The following is a 22158-nucleotide window of genomic DNA, read 5'->3' as shown; positions in this document are numbered from 1 at the left end:
TGTGAAGAAGAAACAGGGAGGCAAGCCTTTTGTCAGCCCTGCCCCAGACATCCCCCCGCCCTCCGCCCCCCATTCCAGTCTGCCGGCTGGTCCCAACCTGTCCTCCAGGCCCCACCACCTCCCGCCTGGGGCTGGGGGCTGGTGACGTCTGCACCTCCCCCTCCCCTGTTTCCGACCCGACCCGTCAGTGGAAAAACGGAAACTGTGAACTGAGCTGGGCGCCGCCCGAAATAGCATCTGGTGCCTGTCGGTCAGCGCGTGGTCCCAGCGTCCAGGAGCGGGTGACGCCGCTTGTGGCCCCGTCAGGAAATGCCAGCCCTCCTCCGCCAGCCCCGAGCGGGGGCGGGGGGGGGGGGCCTTGTCAGGCAGGAAACCCGGGAGCTCCTCGGTTGGGGTGTCAAGGCGGAGAGGAGGTTGGGACCCAGACTGGTTGGTCTGGAGTCTGGTCCTGGAGCTGAGCAGCCTGGAGAGAACAGCCCAGCCAAGATTTGGACCTGAGACGTTGTCCCCTCTCTGACCTGTCCCCCCACCGCCCCCTCAACCTCGGACCAAGGCTGAGTTCTCCCTCAACTCCAAATTCTAGGCTTTCGAGTGGTTCTGCCCTCCCCTCCCCTGACTCTGGGTTCCAGCGAATCTCCCCTGGGCTTGTCCTCTGAGAGATGTGCTGTGTGTGCTCTGGTGGGCAGCCAGGCTAATTTCCAATGGGTGCATTTATATGGCAGTGCCAGGTGCCAGGCACTGACTAACCACTTCCTAAAGATTACTTCAGTGGATCCTAACAACAACCCATGAAACAGGGGCTCCATTTTGTAGGTACCAACTGAAGCGCAGACAGGTTGAGCGACTTGCAGAGACCACCCAGTGACTCTATAGGAGATAAACAAATACCCGAAAATCTCATGGAAAGATGTGCAAACTTGCATTAGGAAATGCAACTAAAAACTATGATAACTGTGCCACAAAAGGCTGATGTACCAAGTATTGGTGAGGATGTGGAGCAACTGGAATTCTCTTACATTGTTGAACAGAATGCAAAACTGACTCAACCACTTGGAAGAACCCTTTGGCAGTTCCTTATCAACAAACAGTTTATAAACACATACTTAATTGGGAGAATTGAAAAATATATAGCTACAAGAATTCTTGTGCACAAATAGTCATAGCACCTTCATTCATAGTAGCTAAAAACTAGAAATAATCCAAATGCTCAGCCACAGGTGAACGGATAAACAAATTGTGGTACATTCATGCAATAGAATACTACCCAGCCATATAAAAGAACCAAACTACTGATACATACAAAAATACAGAATAATCTAGAAAACGTTATGCATCATGTGATATTTACCTTTCTCTGACTGGCTTATTTTGCTTAGCATAATGCTCTCCAGTTCTGTCCATGCTGTTGCAAATGGTAAGAATTCCTTCTTCTTTACCGCAGCGTAGTATTCCATTGTGTAGATGTACCACTGAGTGGAGGGGGTAGGGGGCAATGGGGGGATAAGGACATATATATAATACCTTAATCAATAAAGAAAAAAAATTTTTTAAAACATTATGGAAGAGACAAGAGTATGGAAAACTTCCAGCAGAAAAGAAGTTTTGCCTCTAGTCCCTCCTCTTGTGTCTACTAACCATCCTTCCAACATGGTGCTGACCACACGTATCTGGGTGCTTGTGTACCCAACCAAGCCCCTTGAAGGGCCTGGCTTATCGCACAGACAGAGGAGGAACACCACAAATGTATGTTGAATAAGAGTGACAGAGACGAACCTGGAGAAAGAAATTGAGGGAGAGAGACACCATCCACCAGGAATCTGGGCCATGAACTTAGAGGAAGTGGAACTGGCCAACCTTCCTGGTCCTAAAAACCAGCCACAGGGAACATGTAAGTGCATCCTTAAGGCCCCTGTCAGAGAGAGGAATGGTTCCAGATCATACAAGCTGTGAAGACACGCAGGCCTTGATTGGGGTGAGGGCGGTGGACTCTCCCTATTTTCACAGATACTCTCTGTGCTGGGTGGGGAGGGGAACACAGGCAGGGGGCTTGGAGAGTCACAGAGCAGGTCCCTCTAGGGCAGTGATGGCGAACCTATGACATGCAAACTCATTTTTTTGGTTGATTTTTTCTTTGTTAAATGGCATTTAAATATATAAAATAAATATCAAAAATATAAATCTTTGTTTTACTATGGTTGCAAATATCAAAAAATTTCTATATTTTGATGACACGGCACCAGAGTTAAGTTAGGGTTTTTCAAAATGCTGACAAGCCGAGCTCAAGAGGTGCGCCATCCCTGCTCTAGGGTGAGTCTGGGAGTTTGGAGCAATCACTCACCAGGAATGGACTCAGCTTTGGTTCATGCACCTGCTTCCCTTCCAACCAGCCAGTGTCTACGACCTGGTGTCGCTTTCCCAAGGTAGGAATATTGGGCTTTAGGGAAGTGAAACACATTCTTACTTCAGCCCTCTGCCCTCGAGAGAGAAAGAGGAGGAGAGAAAGGAGAAGGAGAAGAGAACTTGGGATTTGAAGTCAGACAGACCTGAGTTCAAATCCTGACTTCACCTGTGTGACCTTGGGCACATCACTTTACCCCTGAGTCTCCATACTCCCAACCTAATGATCAGGTTAAGAGCAAGGGCTCTGGAGTGAGGCTGCCAGAGTTTGAATCCTAGTTCTTCATGTTGGCTGTGTGATCTTGGGAAAATTTAATTCACCTCTGCTCTTATTTTCTACTCCATAAAATTGGGGCTAATAAAAGTATGTACCTCATACAGTTGTTGTGAGGAATAAGTAAGTTAACAAAAGTGCTAGGTTTTGAAGGGCACACAAGGCTTTGAACCTGTGGAGGGTTTGAAGGCAAAGGGAGAAATGTGAGCAAAGCAAGAAGTGTGTGTGTGTGTGTGTGTGTGTGTGTGTGTGTGTGTGTGTGTGTGCCCTTTCTTTCCTTTATGGTATCAAGGGTAGCAGGGGGGGCCGAGGTTTGATTGCTTGATACCCAACTTACTGACTCAAATACCGTGACATATGATGGTATGCTGGGAGGCTAGTGACCTGAGTTCCAGTCCCAGCTCTGTGCTTACTAAGCTGTGTGAACTTGAACAGTCCCTCCTCTTCTTTGGGCCCCAGGGTCCTCATTCGTACAATGAGGACCCAAGTGATTTCTGAGAGCTCTGCAGCTTGGATACCTTACGTCATTGTTTCCATTATGTTTTTAATTAGTCCCTCTTGCCCTCCTGGTCCCAGACCTCCCGTGAAGAGACAGGACACAGGGCTCTCCCCTAATCTCTCCTTTTCCTGGAGTTCAGTCTCTGACCAGGAAGTGGGAAAACAGGATTTCCTCTGAGGATGTTCTCAGTGACCCAGACAGTTCCGGTTTGGGAAGCAGAGAGGAGATAAGGAACATCACCCAGGCTTCCAAACCCTAAATCCCCTTTCCATGGGTTTGATGTTTTTTCACACTGTACTTTGAACTCCTTAAAAACAGGGAATGTGTAATTCAGAGCTGGAAAAAGGCATCTTGGTATCCCTTGGAACAGATATTATTAATCAACATTTTGGTGGGGAAAAGGGAACTCTCTTTTTCTTTTTAAATTGTGAAATACATTAAGCATTGTAAAAAGTAGGAAAATCTCCTTTTCCTCATCTATACCTATGGAGGCCCAACTCTAATGATCTTTTATGGAAGCCTTCCCCTCCTCCGGGATTGTAAAACACTCCTCATACCCTGTTTCTGAATCATTGTTTATATAATCACAGCATGTCAGAGACACATGGCTAACCCCTTCACCTCAAAAATTGGGAAACTGAAGCCGAGTGATATGAGGTGACTTGCCCAATGTCACAGAACTTGGGGCAGAGCAACGAGAAGAATCCAACTGTTGCTGACTTCTAATTCAGTGTTCTTTCTACTTGTATATTTTATCCCTTTACCTATCTTTGGTTTCCTGTCCCCAACCCCCTCCTCCAATGCTGTACCTATTCATATCTCCATGCTTTCCAACAAGCTATTCCCTCTATTAGAACTATCACTTCTTTCCCTTCTCTTCCCTCTTGCTCCTGCAAGATTCTGGAAAATTCCAGCATTGTCAGAATAACCCTCCTCCAAGCTTCTCTTCATCTATTCTCCCATTTCATTTAGGACCACCGACCTCTCAGCATTGCTAATGTTTGCATGTCTGGCTCCATTAGAGAGAGTTCCTACAGGGCAACTTTGTCTTGTTCATCACCTTATGCTCAGCACCTAGCTCAGTGCCCAGCAGAACCAACATTAGATACCCGTGGAATGACTAGGAGTGAAAATGGTGCTGATGGGGATCAGAAGCATGGAGGGAATGGCTGCTGCTGGGCTAGATGCTATGGAAGGACACTAGATTGTTAACTATAGGTGTGTGACCTGGGTCCAGTTATACCTTATTTGTCTTATCATCTGAAAAAAGGGGTTAATGATACTGCCATATATATTTCAGCCCGGTTCTGTAAGTATTAATAAGAGGAAGTATGTGGGAAAGCACACTTTGAAAAATACATGAAATAGTCTATCAACCTAAGACATTATCATGGAATTTATTTTGCAAGCATAAAGGCCTCTCTCATCTAGGAGGCTAACCAAGGTTCTGCCCTTATGAGTAATGTCTAGAAAACAAGGGCACAGAAAAATCGTTTGTTCCTCCAATTTCCTGGAGCCCTAACAGTAGACTTAAGGAGGTTACCATGATGAAAATCACTGAAATGAATCCTTTAATATTAACATAACATAGCTTGGGTGGCCTCCTTCAGGGCTCTTGGGTAAAAAAAATAGTCATTTCTGGTCACGGCTAAAGGGCAAGGGGACGCCTTCTTAGGGGGAAATACGGCAGGGCAGCGTGGAGGACAGTGTATATTTGAAGACAGCATTGACTGAAATGTTCAAAATCATCTGTTTTTGTTTCTCGTGTTTTTTGTTTTGTTTTTTGTAGGAAGCTCTTCCTGAAATCCTCAGGCCTCAGAGAAGCTGTTTTCCCAGTGGCTTAATAAGAACTTGAGCTCTGGAGTTATACTTGAGTGTGAGTCTCTCCTAGCAACTTACTTGGATAAGTTACTTCCCTAAGGCTGTTCCCCATCCATGAGGATGACAATCACCAGTTGGGGTCAGCAGGGACTAAAATGAACTAACACATATTAAGTACTCTGCACAGTGAGTTCTAAAAAGGTGGAAACTATCATGATTACACTGCTGTGGCTTCGTCTGGATCACTCATTTTGTCTTTTCATCATATACTGTGTGTGACTGCTTTCAGGGTGCATCTGTTTTCCCTAGTCTTTACAGCTGGCAAAGGACAAGGCTCATGTCTAACATGTCTACATCCACTTCTGCAGGGCAAGGCAAAGGACAAATGACCATGGAGCAGTTAGCCACCAAGGGGCTCAGAGGTTGAGTTAGCAGACACTTGGTATATGTGTGTGGGGGTGGGGGACGGGGGGTAGGCCAATTGGCCAGGACCCAAACTAGTGGGTATGTTTCTGGATGCAGAAATTCCACTGTTTCCTTATTTCATTTGAAGTAGCACACCCATATCTATAAGCAGCATGCTGGGGACTGGGTAAATGAAAAAAATTCAAAGAAATATCATTTGAGAGACAATCATCTCAAAAGTCTTTTAATCCAATTTTCTCAGTACTAATGCTTTTTCCAAAGATGCCTAAATGCTATCATAGCAATAGCTTGCCAAGTAACCTACCATAGTAAAACACTCTTCTTAGAGAACTTTCTGTAGTGAGGCTTCAGTGATGGTCCCTCTTCTCTGGAAATGCATTTAGTAGACATGTTTTGTTGAATTCATCTGCAGTCTAAAATCATTCTCCAAACTGCTTAAGCATCCTACCAGAGGCCTTAAATTAGATGTGGTGATGGAATTTGATTTTGCCTAACAAGCCTCAGGTTGTTTTAATTGTTCAGAGAGAGAGCTTCTTATTTGGTGTGGGTTCCCAGTGATAATGGTATTGTTAATGAGGTTGTCAGTTAATTCAGTAACATCCCCTAGTTTTTTGTTCATTAATGTGCAATATAAATTGTACCTACACTCTCTTAGGTGAAACACTGAGGGCTAAAAAGTTACAGAGCACATAATGCTCTGTTAAAGTGTGGCATTGACAATTCCATTAAAATTTTACTCCAATGCCCGACTGGCATGGCTCAGTGGTTGAGCGTCGAACTATGAACCAGGTCATGGTCTGATTCCTGGGTTGTGGGCTAGATCCCCAGTGAGGGGCAGGCGTGTAGGAGGCAGCCAATCAATGATTCTCATCATTGAAGTTACTGTCTCTCTCTCCCTTCCTCTCTGAGATCAAGAAAAAGATTAAAAATTTTTTTTTAATTTTTACTCCAATGAAGTCCATAGGTGGACTTTCATGCAACTTATTAAAATAGCCAATAGTTTAAATCGGGAGAACCAAGATGGCGGCATAGGTTAACGCCGGAGTTTGCTGCTTTGAACAACTACTTCAAAAGTGAAACTAAAAGACGGAACGGACATCACCCAGAACCACAGGAACGCTGGCTGAGTGGAAGTCCTACAAATAGGAGGAAAGAGAAACGCATACGGACACTCAGAGGAGGCGCAGTGCTGAAGTCAAATTCTGAGGTGCAGAGTGCGCAGAGAGGGCTGGCAGCGGAGGGCGCGGTTGGCGTTTTCAATCGGGAGGGAGTCGCAGACTCTGAGCTCCAGATACAGGCGAGTCTTTAGGGACCCAGACTCAAACGGGAGAAGCGGGACTGTCTGGCTTCGGTCAGAGCGAGTGCAGCTTTCTCTCCCAGCTTTGCAGCGGGTGCTGGGACTCAGAGAGGCATAGCCCCTGGGGACAGGACTGAGAGCCGCCATAACTGCTCTCTCCGGCCCACCCTGTTGATTCTGTGCGACCCGCCCTGCCCAAGCCCTGCACAGAGGCATTTGCCGGATAGCCTCAGGCAAAGGCTAGATTAGCACCGCCCTAGAGGACAGAAGTTCTCTCACTGCTGACACAGCTGATTCTCATAGCCACTTGGCCTGGAGGTCAAACCCTCCCTGGTATTAGCTACAACAATCAAGGTTTAACTATAAGACTGCGAACAAAGACCACTAGGGGGTGTACCAAGGAAGCATAACAAAATGCGGAGACAAAGAAACAGGACAAAATTGTCAATGGAAGATACAGAGTTCAGAACCACACTTTTAAGGTCTCTCAAGAACTGTTTAGAAGCTGCCGATAAACTTAATGAGATCTACAAGAAAACTAATGAGACCCTCGATGTTATATTGGGAACCAACTAGAAATTAAGCATACACGGACTGAAATAACGAATATTATACAGACTCCCGACAGCAGACCAGAGGAGCGCAAGAATCAAGTCAATGATTTGAAATTCGAGGAAGCAAAAAACACCCAACCGGAAAAGCAAAATGAAAAAAGAATCCAAAAATGCGAGGATAGTGTAAGGAGCCTCTGGGACAGCTTCAAGCGTACCAACATCAGAATTATAGGGGTGCCAGAAGATGAGAGAGAGCAAGATATTGAAAACCTATTTGAAGAAATAATGACAGAAAACTTCCTCCACCTGGTGAAAGAAATGGACTTACAGGTCCAAGAAGCGCGGAGAACCCCAAACAAAAGGAATCCAAAGAGGACCACACCAAGACACATCATAATTAAAATGCCAAGGGCAAAAGACAAAGAGAGAATCCTAAAAGCAGCAAGAGAAAGTAACTCAGTTACCTACAAGGGAATACCCATACGACTGTCAGCTGATTTCTCAACAGAAACTTTGCAGGCCAGAAGGGAGTGGCAAGAAATATTCAAAGTGATGAATACCAAGAACCTACAACCAAGATTACTTTATCCAGCAAAGCTATCATTCAGAATTGAAGGTCAGATAAAGAGCTTCACAGATAAGGAAAAGCTAAAGGAGTTCATCACCACCAAACCAGGATTATATGAAATGCTGAAAGGTATCCTTTAAGAAGAGGAAGAGGAAGAAGAAGGTAAAGATACAAATTATGAACAACAAATACACATCTATCAACAGGTGAATCTAAAAATCAAGTGAATAAATAATCTGATGAACAGAATGAACTGGTGATTATAATAAAATCAGGGACATAGAAAGGGAATGGACTGACTATTCTTGGGGGGAAAAGGGGTATGGGAGATGCGGGAAGAGACTGGACAAAAATCGTGCACCTATGGATGAGGACAGTGGGTGGGGAGTGAGGGTGGAGGGTGGGGCAGAAACTGGGAGGAGGGGAGTAATGGGGGGGAAAAAAAGAGGAACAAATGTAATAATCTGAACAATAAAGATTTAATTAAAAATAAATAAATAAATAAATAAGGACTTGCAAAAAAAATAAAAATAAAATAAAATAGCTAAAGCTTCGCCGAAACTGGTTTGGCTGTGGATAGAGCATTGGCCTGCGGACCAAAGGGTCCCAGGTTCGATTCCGGTCAAGGGCATGTACCTGGGTTGCAGGCACATCCCAGTGGGAGATGTGCAGGAGGCAGCTGATCGATGTTTCTCTCTCATCGATGTTTCTAACTATCTCTCTCCCTTCCTCTCTGTAAAAAATCAATAAAATAAATAAATAAATAAATAAAATAGCTAAAGCTTCAAACAATGCCTATGGAAACAAAGGGAAACACAATATCATTGCTATTTACTCATCTTACTTTTAACCTGAAAGAGCAATACTGAAGGAAAAGATGCACAAATGGGTCCCTGGCTCCAGTGGGGAACAGCAGAGGGCTATCATGTTGCTATACTTGGGCTTGCTAACTATAAATTATCAGATTATTAACTCAGAAAGCCCCAGCTGGGTTGGAAAGTATTTAGAAATCCAAAGTCTGTATCTTTCCAATTTATACATCAAGCTTAGATGCTAGTATAAGGCAATATCTTCATTTAACTTCAGCAGAAGAGCTTTATTTCTCAAATGAATGAAGATTTTTTCATTTATATCTAGAAATAACAATTTAAAACTTAATATTTAAGAAGATGAGGGGGAGCCGAGACCGGTTTGGCTCAGTGGATAGAGAGTCGGCCTGCGGGCTGAAGGGTCCCAGGTTCGGTTCCGGTCCAGGGCATGTACCTGGGTTGTGGGCACATCCCCAGTGGGGGATGTGCAGGAGGCGGCTGATCGATGTTTCTCTTTCATCGATGTTTCTGACTCTCTATCTCTCTCCCTTCCTCTCTATAGAAAATCAATAAAATATACTTAAAAAAAAAAAAAAGGTGAGGGGAGAAGGGAAGCAACTATTGATACATTCAACAACTTGGATAGATCTCAAGGACATTATGCTGCATGAAAACCAATTTCAAAGTTACATACTATGATTCCATTTATATTCTCAAAATGACAAAATTCCAGTGATGGAGAATAGGCCATTGATTGTTAGAGGTCAGGGTTGGCAGGAGGGTACAATTAGTTTCTTTGGGGTAATGGAACAGTTCTTTCTTTACAGTGATTGTGATGACAAAATTTCATAGAGCTAATGTGATAATGGTATAGTTAATGAGTGCATGTAGAAACTTGTGAAACCTGGAAGGTCTGTTTTAATTATTAATACTATACCCAATGTCAATTTCTTGATTTTAATCATTTACATGGATATGTAAGATACTATCTTTGGGGGTTGCTGGGTGAAGTGTATACTCTTTACTATTTTTGTAACTTTCTGGGGCCTAAAAGTTTTTCTTTTTTTTAAAGTGGAGAAGGATATGCTATAGCAGTGAACAAAGGAGAACAGTCAATCTAGACATTTTTATTAAATTTAATAGGTATTTTAGTTCTATTAAAACATTTGAAAAACTCACAAAGTTTATAAAACACTCATACCCAATAATTTTCTTATTCTGCGATAAGTAATATATAACCCACCATATAGCAAAACTTTTACTTCCATAGGATTTAACAAATATGGGTCTTAAGAGGATATATACACTCCTAGAATAAAAAGATCTTAAATTATTTTACAAAACTTCCCCTTAAATTTAGTAAGGATTGATCTAGCTAATTTAGTCAGGGTCATGATAACTTTATTTTATGTTCTTTTAGGTGATACTGGGCAGATGTAGAGATGCAACATGCTAGGAAAACAGACTTACTTTTCAAAATGTATAAAGAGCAGTTAAGATCCAGAGTTGGATGGTGTCTGTTTACCTAAATTTGTTGAAACAACTAATCTTAGGGGGGGGTGTTTTTGTTTGTTTTAAAAAGGTTTCAGTGACACTGAAAGCTCTCTAACAAAGAGAACTTAGCCCTCTTACCAGCCAGCCATCTTACAATCAGGTCACTTGTTCAGCTCTTTGCAATCAGCTGTTATAAAAAAACAACAGGATGACCCATGTTTAATTAGGAATCCCCAAACTACCAAAGGGTTCTGGCTTCTCTAAGTATCCTCAGAAGACACCTAGTCCTCATATCAGGGCAGGGAGTTAAAAGGTTTAAAATAATTTTGGCAACTGTCTGAGACGCTTAACATCTAAGAAGGTGCCTACAGAATCCATACTATTCATTTGCTTTAAAGTTTCAGAAGGTTTCAAACTTTCAGGAAAAAATGGAGTGTCCCTTTCATTTTCTTTCTCAGGATGTTGGGTAAACTCTGCTTTTCCAGTTCGGAGATTCACTGTAGGACTTGACTTAAGGTTCTTTAATAAAAAAGCTGGGTTTTCATTCAACTGCTGTGCTGCTTTTGGCTGAACAACTTCATTTGTAATATTTCTCAATACTGGCATATCTGTGGGGGTGCCCAAGGATTCACAGTTATTACAATTAATTATTTCACAGGCATTCCTAAAAGGCTCCTTCTGACAATCCAGTTGCTCAGGTATGCATGTGGGATTCTGATTCAATAAATGTTCACTCTTGTTATCTGTGTTCTTTGAAGGTTCCTCTTCATCTTCACTATTGTCACTGCTTTGTATAAGTCCATATCTCTTCATATATTTTTTGGTTGCAAACGACATGTTGTTTGGTGAAATTAAACTAAGCCCCACTGTGCTTCTGTCTGTGTTAATATGCAGAAAGCTAAAGGATGAGTCACAGTTATTTTGATTTGATCGAGTGACAGACAGTTGTGACAGCTGATTTTCATTTAAATACTTCAGAGCTATAGCATTTGCCTCCATGCTCAAATCCACACTGTTAGGGCTTAAGCCACTCATGCCAACATTAGCAAATGACATGTAGTTCAATCCAGAGATCACTGCTTCAGGGCTGATGCATGCCAACACACTGAAAGACAAAATGGAGTAGGCCATCATTTTATCTTATTTTGAGTACCAAATAGTGTTATTCTAAATGTATTCCATCTAAGTAACAAAAGGTCTTCAGCTCTAAGGCTTATGGTGCTTTTTTATCTGAGTGCTCAAACACCTAAGTCTTGATGACCCAGATATATTCAAGGGATAAATACGATAACCTAGAAGGTAATCCATGATTCACAGACTGAAAGTGGAACACAAAACACAAATTAATTTTCCTAGATTTAAACATCAGTCATGGTTTTAAGAGAAAATACAGACCCCCAAATGTAAAAGTCATTGGTAAAGTAAATATTGGTCAAGTATAAAACAATAAATAAATAAAATAGAAAACATATTTGATAATATAACATAACAAGCTCTGGTAAATAATTAAGAATATTAAATTTTTCATAGTTGAAGAGATTCTATTTGTAATAAATAAACATCAGTCAGTCTTTGGATATGGACTACTGTGTGTGTGTGTGTGTGTGTGTGTGTGTGTGTGTATACACACTGACTTTCTTTCATTAGATATAACCTTCAACTCACTTTGGCTAGTGTTATCTTGTTAATGTTAACTAATTGACTTGCCTTTCCCTTTATATCATATATACAATAATAGCTGCTAATTTTTATGGATGCCTTATTATGTGCCAGACACTCTGCTAAACATTATCTTATTTAACCCTCACAGAAACCTTTCTCAGAGAGGTCAGCCATATCAAATATCTCAACTTTATTGTCCACTCTAATACCTCACATTTCCCTTCCCCTACTTTTCTGTTTTCTCCTTAGCACTTATGGCTATCTATTAACTCACATTTCTTATTTATTGTCTAGCTCCCTCAGGAAAGTCCACAAATTTCTGTCCTCGTTATAGTATCCCTTGGTGCCTGGTAGCAGGTACTCAATAATTTACCAAATGAATAAAAGAAGTAGGTACTATTATTACATTTATTTTACAGTTGAGAAAACTACACTTGATCTTAGCCAAAAGGCCGAGAAGCGATACAGTTGAGAAAACTGAAGAATAGAGATTTTTAACTAATTTCCTTAAGTTGAGCAGCTAGTAACAGGCAAGCTGAGATCAGGTCTGCCTTACTTTCTGGGGTTCTATAACCACTGGTTATTATACTGTATTCAGCAACTTGTATTTTTGCTATCTGTTTTTCTGTTCCCTAAAAATTAGAGCCCTTTGTGTACTACTTGTTGTGGTAAACAGTATATTCTAGGCCAGCAGTTCTCAACCTGTGGGTCGTGACCCCTTTGGGGGTCGAACGACGCTTTCACAGAGGTTGCCTAAGACCATCGGAAAACACATATATAATTACATGTTGTTTTTGTGATTAATCACTATGCTTTAATTATGTTCAATTTGTAACAATGAAAATACATCCTGCATATCAGGTATTTACATTACGATTCATAACAGTAGCAAAATTACAGTTATGAAGTAGCAACGAAAATAATTTTATGGTTGGGGGTCACCACAACATGAACTGTATTAAAGGGTCGCGGCATTAGGAAGGTTGAGAACCACTGTTCTAGGCAAAGAATAAGCTATGACTTTCCATATAATTCAATGAAGAAATTCAGCCATTTTATATGTGCCAGCCACTATGTGCATCCTTACCTCTACAAAATCCAAGTAACTATCAGGTATTCTCATTCTCATCGTTAATATTCCCTGAAACCAGCGATCTCATCACCAAGCAATGGGAAAGCATGGTTAATACTGCTGGTCCTTATAAAGAATTCTTCCTTAACCTTCTTGGTACTTAATACTTTGGAGAATGAATAAGACGAAATACACACTACCAATTTATCCAGACATTATACTTTTATGATGTAGTATAGTGATAATATCTTCTGAATATACAGTCCTTTTCTACTTTCTTTGCTTATATACTAAAATTATAAGCAATTTGCATATTAAATCAGAAAACATGCACAACCAGAAAAATACATATCTACAGATAATACTAATGTAAATAATTTGAAAAGTAAACTCTTAATTCAGTAAATTCATTATATACTAAAATATGTTAATTTCAATGTTTCACACTAGAGACATTAAAATAGGGTGGCCACTGTGAAGAAATATATTACCTAAAAACTATTCCCTAAAGGCAGTCATACTAAAATGTAAGGGTTCTATATAGATAGCAGGTGATCTGTGCATTCTAACAGACGTTATATAGCTTCTACGTCACAAATGCTACCTCACTCTCCCACACTGTTGGAAGGAATGTAAACTGGTACAACTATTTTGGTGGCCAATGGCAACATCTACCAAAACCTCACATGCACATAGCCTTTGATCCTACTTATGTAGGAATTTATCCTGCAAAGATACTTGTACAAGTACCTGTAGAATGATTTCACTTAGCATTGCTTGAGATAAGAAATAAGAGATTCAGGCTAAAAGGCCGTTAATAGAGGACTAGGGTTCACTATATTATAGTACATGGGTCCCACAGAATATTATGTAGCTGTTTAAATGCATGAGAAGGAACTGCATATGCTTATAAAAATAAGCTATAAATGTTAAACAATAAAATCGAAATCACAACACTCATCACCATTTGTATATATTTGAATATTTCTAGAAGAATATAAAACAAACAAGAGAAATAATCTTGGAGGAGTCTGAGAAGTTTGGGGAGTAGGGGCTTTTGTATTTTATCTGATATTCTTGTGTATTATTTGATGTTTTTTAAAATCATGAAACTATTACTTTTGTAACTAAACTACAGCAACAAAAATAATGAACAGAGAACATGCTAACCTTAATATAATTTCCAGATTTTATCATCTTTAAAAACAAGTATTTGCTAAGGTCAACTTTGATGAAGCGGGATCTGAACAGAAGAACATACAAGCTGGAACTGGTAAGCCTCATGTGACTATCCTCTTGCCTTTTAGAAGGCACAACTGCCTACTATCCAGATGCTGGTATAGACCAGTGATGGCGAACCTATGACACGCGTGTCAGAAGTGACACGCGAACTCATTATTTTGGTTGATTTTTCGTTGTTAAATGGCATTTAAATATATAAAATAAATATCAAAAATATAAGTCTTGCCCTAACCGGTTTGGCTCAGTGGATAGAGCGTCGGCCTGCGGACTGAAGGGTCCCAGGTTCGATTCCGGTCAAGGGCATGTACCTTGGTTGCGGGCACATCCCCAGTGGGGAGTGTGCAGGAGGCAGCTAATCGATGTGTCTCTCTCATCGATGTTTCTAACTCTCTATCCCTCTCCCTTCCTCTCTGTAAAAAATCAATAAAGTATGTTTAAAAAAAAAATAAGTCTTTGTTTTACTATGGTTGCAAAGATCAAAAAATTTCTATATGTGACACGGCACCAGAGTTAAGTTAGGGTTTTTCAAAATGCTGACATGCTGAGCTCAATGGGTTCACCATCACTGGCATAGACATTATCCCTCCAGGAGGACTTTCCAGACACCAAAATGAATAAAAGCTCATTTCTCTTTTCCCAGGACTCCCAGAGATTTCACTGACATCTTTAACCAGGAGACATCCCACAATATCTCTGTAATTACTTACATAACCCTCTCTCCTACTAAAATGAAGAATCTAAAGGGTAGAGATGATTTCTTATTCATCACACATATAGCAGACACTGAATAAATGATAAATCAATTGAACTGAATGGCAAGCTTATACCTGTTCTCACCAGACTGCTGCAATACATCTAAAATTTATTCATCATTTAGAACAAATTTTAAAATTACCTGGCATGATCCACTTTATGAGCATTTTTCTTCACTTTAGTGGGAGAATCAATTTTTACTCCAAGGCTTCTTAGTTGCTTCAGAGTTGCATTAAGAACACAATCTTTGTCCACCAGTCCCGAATCATGTTTTTTTTTCTTTGCCTGGTAAACATTTTGGGTTCTGGTACGTTCATGGCTGATAATTACTGCTTTGGTAGATGGTTGCTCAGTTTCTTTGGATGAGTTATTTAATAGGTGGTTCACTTGACCCTGATGAAAAGAAAAAGGACATACTTGAAAAATCACTATTAACAATCTTAGGAAATAATAGCATAAGTAAGGCCACAGAAAAGCAAAATAATATCTTCCCAAGTTCTAAGGTAAGTACATTTGCAAGTATTATCGGTATTTTAATAAAAGCAGCCCATCCTAATGAATAATTTCATCAGACCCTAGAGGAAACTTAGAATATCTGTTCATGGGTGGTGAGCATACAATACAATATATATATATATCCTGTATTATAGGAATGTACACTTGAAACCTACATAATCTTATTAACAATGCCACTCTAGTAAACTTAATTAAAAAATAAATAATTAAATTCTCAATATCTGTGAATAAAGTTTTGGTACTGATTTAAAAAGAAAAAAGAATGTCTGTTCAGAACTTGTTCATTTAAAAACCTTCAGTTTTAAAATTGCTTGAGTACTATTTTTCCAGTGTTTTCAGGACTTATAAGTACATTCTTTATAAACAAAAGTTTTAAACTATGCTTTCATTTTAAAAATGGTAATGTTTCAATTATACATTTTGTAGATCCTTGCTACTTTCAGAATTTGACTTCTTCCTTTTCTCACTTTGAGTGAGAATGAATGCCATCTCTGTCCTCCTGGTATTAAAGCGCATCTCATTTACTAAGCACACAGCTGCTCACATCAGTCTAGGACCTAGCAGGCAAATAATGTGTGTTCATTGAGGAAATCTTATGGCCCTGTGAAGTAAGCTTAATCAGCCTTCAATTTTAAATGAAGAAATCAAATGTTCCAAAGTCTACAATTTGGATGAAAGTGGCAGCCAGGGCTATGTGACCTTTATGTTCCAGTTTACACTCTAACTTTTCCAAGACACCTATTTCTTCCAACCAGAATTATCCCTTTTTGGTCTGCACTGCCTTTGCTTACAGCACTTCTCAACTTGCCCTAGAGCTGTTTGTTACTGGTATCCATGTGTTATTTCCCCTGGGTTCTCAAAAGCAGAGACTGCCATATTCGTCTTTTATATTATCTATTTTACTTAGTTCACTTTCATAGACTAGGCTACGTATTCAATAAAATGCTGCTTACCTAATCAAAATCAGTAAATATTATCACAAATTATCTACTTCTTTCCAATGTTCAAACTTTCTGCAAACTCTTGCTTGCTTTTTATGGTACTAACTTCAGTTTGAATTTGGCCTAATATCAACTTTTCTATTTTTAAAATAAGGCTTTATTTCCTGGCTATCTAAGTACCTGACAACTGGAAAACTTATAGTAAATTACTGAATTCACGTTATCATAATTTATAAAAAGCTAAAAGAAATAAATTATATTAATTTGCAGAAAATTTTTTTATATCAAGGTCCCAATCAGTTTTAAACGTAGGAAAGGCTTGATTAGTATATCCTAGACTAAATAACTATTTCATAAGAGATGAGATGCTTTACATTTTCTTACCAATAAATCCTGGTATATTTTCTGGTTATCTGATGTTTGATGAGGCAAGGGTTGTTGCATTACTTGCTCAATTTTTGGTTCCTCTGATGTTACAGAGTTGTTACTAGCACCCTCTGTGGGTCCACTCTGTAAGCACATGCTTGTGCTCTCTGCCAGCAGGGAATTCGGAAAGAACACAGGCACATCAGGTTCTTTTCTCACAACTGGAGAAGAGCTGCTAGAAAGGATATAAGTATATGATGTAACTGTTAGTTCTCAAGGTACCTTTCACATATATTTGAAGTACAGTAACTCTGGAAGAAAGCGGTAAGACACAAGCAGTATTCTGGTTTGCATTTTTAGTTCTTAGTGATGGCCATCTCATCTTGATAGGCTGTATATAAGCTGGGTCATGATACCTTTTTGAGTTATGTTATTTATAATATATTTAGACAGCTTTCTTGGAAAGTTGGAAAACAACCTGTTGATTTCTCCTGAACTAGATGCTTTTTAGAATTTAAAGATAGGAAAGGCTTAATTCATATTTTTTAGATACTCTGAAAATTTTAAATGTATTATTTGTTTACTTCAAGTCTTAAAACAGTTAAGATCCTTGTCAAATGAGAGTTCCTAGGTTGACATTTATAATCACATTACATACTTGGTGGTATTTTTCTTCTTTATGCTTTTATGTATTTTTCAAATGAGCATTTATTACTTTCAAAATTAGAATACATATTTATAAAATAACTATGGAAAGCATTATTTAAAAACATTTCTTGTAAGAACAGTAATATGTGGTGATTGTAGAAAATAGGGAAAAGTAATAATAAATGTTAGCTAGCAAAAAAGGCCATACACTCTTTCAGGTGCATCATCTCATATACTCTTTATCAAAAAGACCTCTGGGATAGACACTACATTTTATCCCAGGGGTGGGCAAACTTTTTGACTCGAGGGCCACAATGGGTTCTTAAACTGGACCGGAGGGCCGGAACAAAAGCATGGATGGAGTGTTTTTGTGAACTAATATAAATTCAAAGTAAACATCATTACATAAAAGGTCTTTTTTTTTTTTTTTTTAGTTTTATTCATTTCAAACGGGCCGGATCCGGCCCGCAGGCCGTAGTTTGCCCACGGCTGTTTTATCCTAATTTGACAGATGAGGAAACTGAGGCACAGAGGTTAGTTAGGTAACTGCTTAAAGTTACACCAAGTATAAAGAAAATAAAAGTCACAGGTAATATAATACCTAGAGATAACCTGTTAATTTTTCAGTGTTCCCATCTATATTTTTTCTATAAATATGTATTTTCTCTAAAAAACTGAACCATATTATAGCTTTTGAAGCTGCTTTTAAAAACCTAATATTACATCATGAGTATCTTTCCATTTCATTAAATATTCTTAAAAACAAGTTTTGATCTTTACATAATATTTCATTTTATAGACAGGGTATAAATTTTCTAACCATACCTGTTCTTTAAAACTCAGCTTATTTTCAATTTTTTCCATACTGTTTAATTTTAACTTGATATGAAGTGCCAAGCACTCATTTGGTACATGATAATCTCAATAAACTATTCGCTGAAATGAATCTCTGTAAAATATCAGTTAAGATATAATTCTAAAGAAAAAAGTCAATAAATTTGATTACCTAAAGTAAAAAACCATTAAATGGCAAAAAACATCAAATAAGGTCAATAGACAACTGACAAACTGGAAGAAAATATTCACAAAATATACCATAATCAGCTAACATCTCTGCTATATAATGACCTCTAGGAACCAATTTGGAGTGATTTCCAGGATATACTGCCAAGTGAAAAGAGTTTAGGAGAGTATCTATGGCATGCTACTTTTCTACACTTCATGTAAGAAAGAACTAACATAAAATACAGATATATAAGCTCATTTGTACAAAATAAATACAGGAAAGATAAGCCAATAACTAAAGAGATCCGATGTAAAAAAAGAAATGGAAAAAGCAGAATTTAGAATCAAGGTAGCCCAGATGAAAAAGAAACAATTTTCTATGTGTTTATCTTTTTACATAGCTTGGTTTGTTAGAACCAGAATGATGTTTCACACACTGAAAAAAACAAAACCAGAATATGGAAGGACCTCAAAATGGAGTACAAATAGTAACACCTAATGGCAATGCAAAAAAAATAACATAAGGGAATAGGGAAGAAAAAATAACCCAAATAACTTTTTTAAAAAAGGTATTTTCACTGAATATTGTAAGGCTAAAGATAAAAACTATACACAAACATACTCTAGTAAATTTACTCTAGTAAAATTCAGGATTTTTAGTAATGCTGAAACTACTGTATGTGTATACTAGGACTGAAAGACTAAGTAAGTGTAGTGTAAATAACAAGAGCCAGGTTTTTCACTGTTGGGGAAAGAAGTTTTAAATAAGAAAAAAGGGTGTAGGATTGGAATCAGAAGACTGGAATGAAGTCAAGGATTTTCAAATACAGATAGATACATATAGAAATAAATGTAGATGTAGATGTAGGCATGGGTTAACATGCACATAAGAGTTAGATCACCAAAAGAATCTTAGAATTTATATAAAGAAAAAAAGTGGGATAAATATTGAGTCAAAGAGACCTTACTTGGATATAGAAAGTGGCTGATTAAATTCTTCTTCCACAACAATGTTGCTCTCTTCAAAACTGGGAATATCAACTGCTTTTAGTGAAGATGCACTACCCGGAGTACTTGTGACTTCATTATTAATATCCACAGAAAAATTCATGTCCTCACTGGAAATCTTGGTATCATCTTGCTTCAGCTGAGAGCCAGGTTCTTGATGATCACCTGCTGCATTCCAAAACAAGCTAGCACCTGGAGATAAAATGTTTTAGCAGATAATGAAACAAATATTCCACTACAAAAATAATTCTCTGACAAACTTTTGTTACATAAGACTATATTATTTTAACAAAATTACCTAGAACTGTTTTCAGATTATATTTCCTTAGAAATGTCACGAAGAGTTAAGTGGAAGGTGAAAAAATAGAAAACTGGGGTACAAAGGGGGAAGGGCATATTCTGGGCCCTGATTCTTCAAGAGCAATGGTTCTCAACCTTCCTAATGCCGTGACCCTTTAATACAGTTCCTCATCTTGTGGTGACCCCCAATTTCATTGTTATAAATTGAACATAATTAAAGCATCGTGATTAATCACAAAAACAATATGTAATTATATATGTGTTTTCCGATGGTTTTAGGCAACCCCTGTGAAAGGGTCATTTGACCCCCAAAGGGGTCGCGACCTACAGCTTGAGAACCGCTGTTCAAGAGGTATGGCTCTCAAGTGATGTTTTACATATTAAGGTTCTGAATACAATTTGGTATGTGCGTATGTGTGTGTGTGTGTGTGTGTGTGTGTGTGTGTGTGTGTGTTGATAACTGCTGCTCTAAAAAACAGAAAATATATAAAATACAAATCCTTAGGCTTTCTGATTTTGATACTTAAATGCAATATTTATAAGGCTATATTAGGGATGTATCAGACATATGTAATATAAGGCATGTATTTAAAAATCAAATGTTACCCTAATTTTATGGATCAGTTGCATAATTTATTTGCATGTATTACTTGGTTGCTATTTTTCTTTGTCAACTCACTTAATTTTTACCTAGCTTCATCATTTCCAAGAAATCATCAATCAGAAGAGTTATATTTTTTCCCCAATACTTCTAAGAATATACCTACAAAGTGTAAAATATTCATCTGTATACCAACCCAAGTCATCTTTTGAACTCAGCAGTATACATTCTACAATTCAGGAAATATGGCTTTATAAAATGATTTAAATAGTTAAAACCAAAAAGTAAATCCAAGCCAAAATGGACTCTACTTTGTGGCCCACTTGGATAATTTTATGAAAATAATACAAGAATGATTTAATCTTGTATTCACCTAAACATTAAAAAGTTTTAGGGGCAATTTTGAAAAAGTTACATAAGCACTGCTACTCTTTCTGAATATGTATCATTATATACTCTTTGGGGAATTAAGTATTATTATAGAATAAATGTGCTTCTAAGAGCCATTTAATCCAAATAATAGTTTATTTTTCTGTATATAAGTAACAACTCCGAATTTGAATACATAAAGTTTTAAAATACTGAATTCTATATACATCATGCTTGAAAACATTTCAAATCATTTCAGAATATAAGTTCAAATGTGAGTAACTTTACTCGATTATCACTTATTCAGCACACATTTAGGTGTTATGTTGTTCCAGATGCTTAGTTTATGACATATACAGATGATAAACAACTGTAATACAGTTATGTACAGAATTTTACAAGAGGGCATAAGAGAAAACTGCACTTCTGGTATGTTTATTTAGTTTACAATATCCACAGCTCCTTCTCCACCATCCCTCTACAACATATACACACACTTTCCCTGGGAACTGTCACCCCTGCAATTAACTAAGATGGAACCCCAGGAGATATGTTCTTGTTATGTGATTCTCAATGCCCTTACCATTGAATCAGACAATAAAATCTAACCCAAACTTGGCCATTCAGGTTCTCTGCAATTTTTTTAAAAATGTATTTTATTGATTTTTTTAAAGAGCAGAAGGGAGAGAGATAGAGAGTTAGAAACATTAACGAGAGAGAAACACTGATCAGCTGCCTCCTGTACACCTCCTACTGGGGATGTGCCCGCAACCAAGGTACATGCCCTTGACCGGAATCGAAACTGGGACCCTTCAGTCCTCAGGCCGACGCTCTATCCACTGAGCCAAACCAGTTACAGCAGGTTCTCTGCAATTTGATACTGGGATTGACTTGGTTTGTGCTTATGCTAGAATTACGTAACACATAAACTTTGGAACTCTGGGTGAGCTATATTTTGTAATGTAAAGCACTGAAGACTGCAGAAAGAGCTGAGTAAAAGAGCCACAAAGAATAATTGGGTGGTCCTAACAGTACTCTAGTTTCTAATTGTCTTTTTCCTGAAGTCTAGCCCCATTCTTGGCCTTGGCTTTCATGAAACATCCACATTTTCTCGCAATAAACTCTCCTTCCTTGCTTAAATTAGTTCAAAGTGGTTTATGTTGTAGCCAAAGAACCTACACTGAGTAATACAATTTATGAATGTGCATGAAGTTTTTGCTACCCTCACTCTTTGCTCCCCTCCAGAAAAAGAATATAGAAGTCTGTCTTCATTCTTTATTATCCCTCTTAAATTTTTATTCTCTGGCTGAAATCTTCATCTGTCACTTTTGCAAATCTTATGTCATTAACTCACCTCCACTCTTCATTTCCAAAGTAGCTCAATCTCAACAGACTGGACTCAACTCATCCACTCTCCTTGGCTTCTCTAACTTGCCTTCTTCTGTTCAATATTATCACCATTCCCTCTATCATCTAGGCTTAAAATCCTGGGGTAACTTTTAATTTTAGAATAATTCTAGTCTTACAGAGAAGGTA

General features: G+C 38.5%; 1 protein-coding gene and 1 pseudogene across 2 annotated transcripts in view; both read right to left on the bottom strand.

The window, feature by feature from the left end:
- Positions 1 to 10209: 10209 nt before the first annotated feature.
- Positions 10210 to 22158, bottom strand: part of STIL (STIL centriolar assembly protein) — a 48748-nt gene continuing 36799 nt past the window's right edge. The window contains exons 14-17 of one of the 2 annotated variants that reach the window (XM_059689671.1): positions 19313 to 19544; positions 16710 to 16926; positions 15011 to 15261; positions 10210 to 11244 (exon numbers count right to left, since the gene is read on the bottom strand). In XM_059689671.1, the coding sequence (XP_059545654.1) occupies positions 10455 to 11244; positions 15011 to 15261; positions 16710 to 16926; positions 19313 to 19544 (1490 nt within the window). In that variant the 3' untranslated portion in view covers positions 10210 to 10454. The remainder of the gene's footprint in view (positions 11245 to 15010; positions 15262 to 16709; positions 16927 to 19312; positions 19545 to 22158) is intronic. The other variant, XM_059689672.1, reaches the window with a different exon arrangement.
- Positions 12130 to 12265, bottom strand: LOC132231967 (U2 spliceosomal RNA; annotated as a pseudogene).

This window comes from Myotis daubentonii, chromosome 3, assembly GCF_963259705.1.
Source record: "Myotis daubentonii chromosome 3, mMyoDau2.1, whole genome shotgun sequence".
In the NCBI taxonomy this organism is placed as follows: domain Eukaryota; kingdom Metazoa; phylum Chordata; class Mammalia; order Chiroptera; family Vespertilionidae; genus Myotis; species Myotis daubentonii.
The sequence above is the reverse complement of the archived record's forward strand: the minus strand, read 5'-3'. Positions and strand labels throughout refer to the sequence as shown.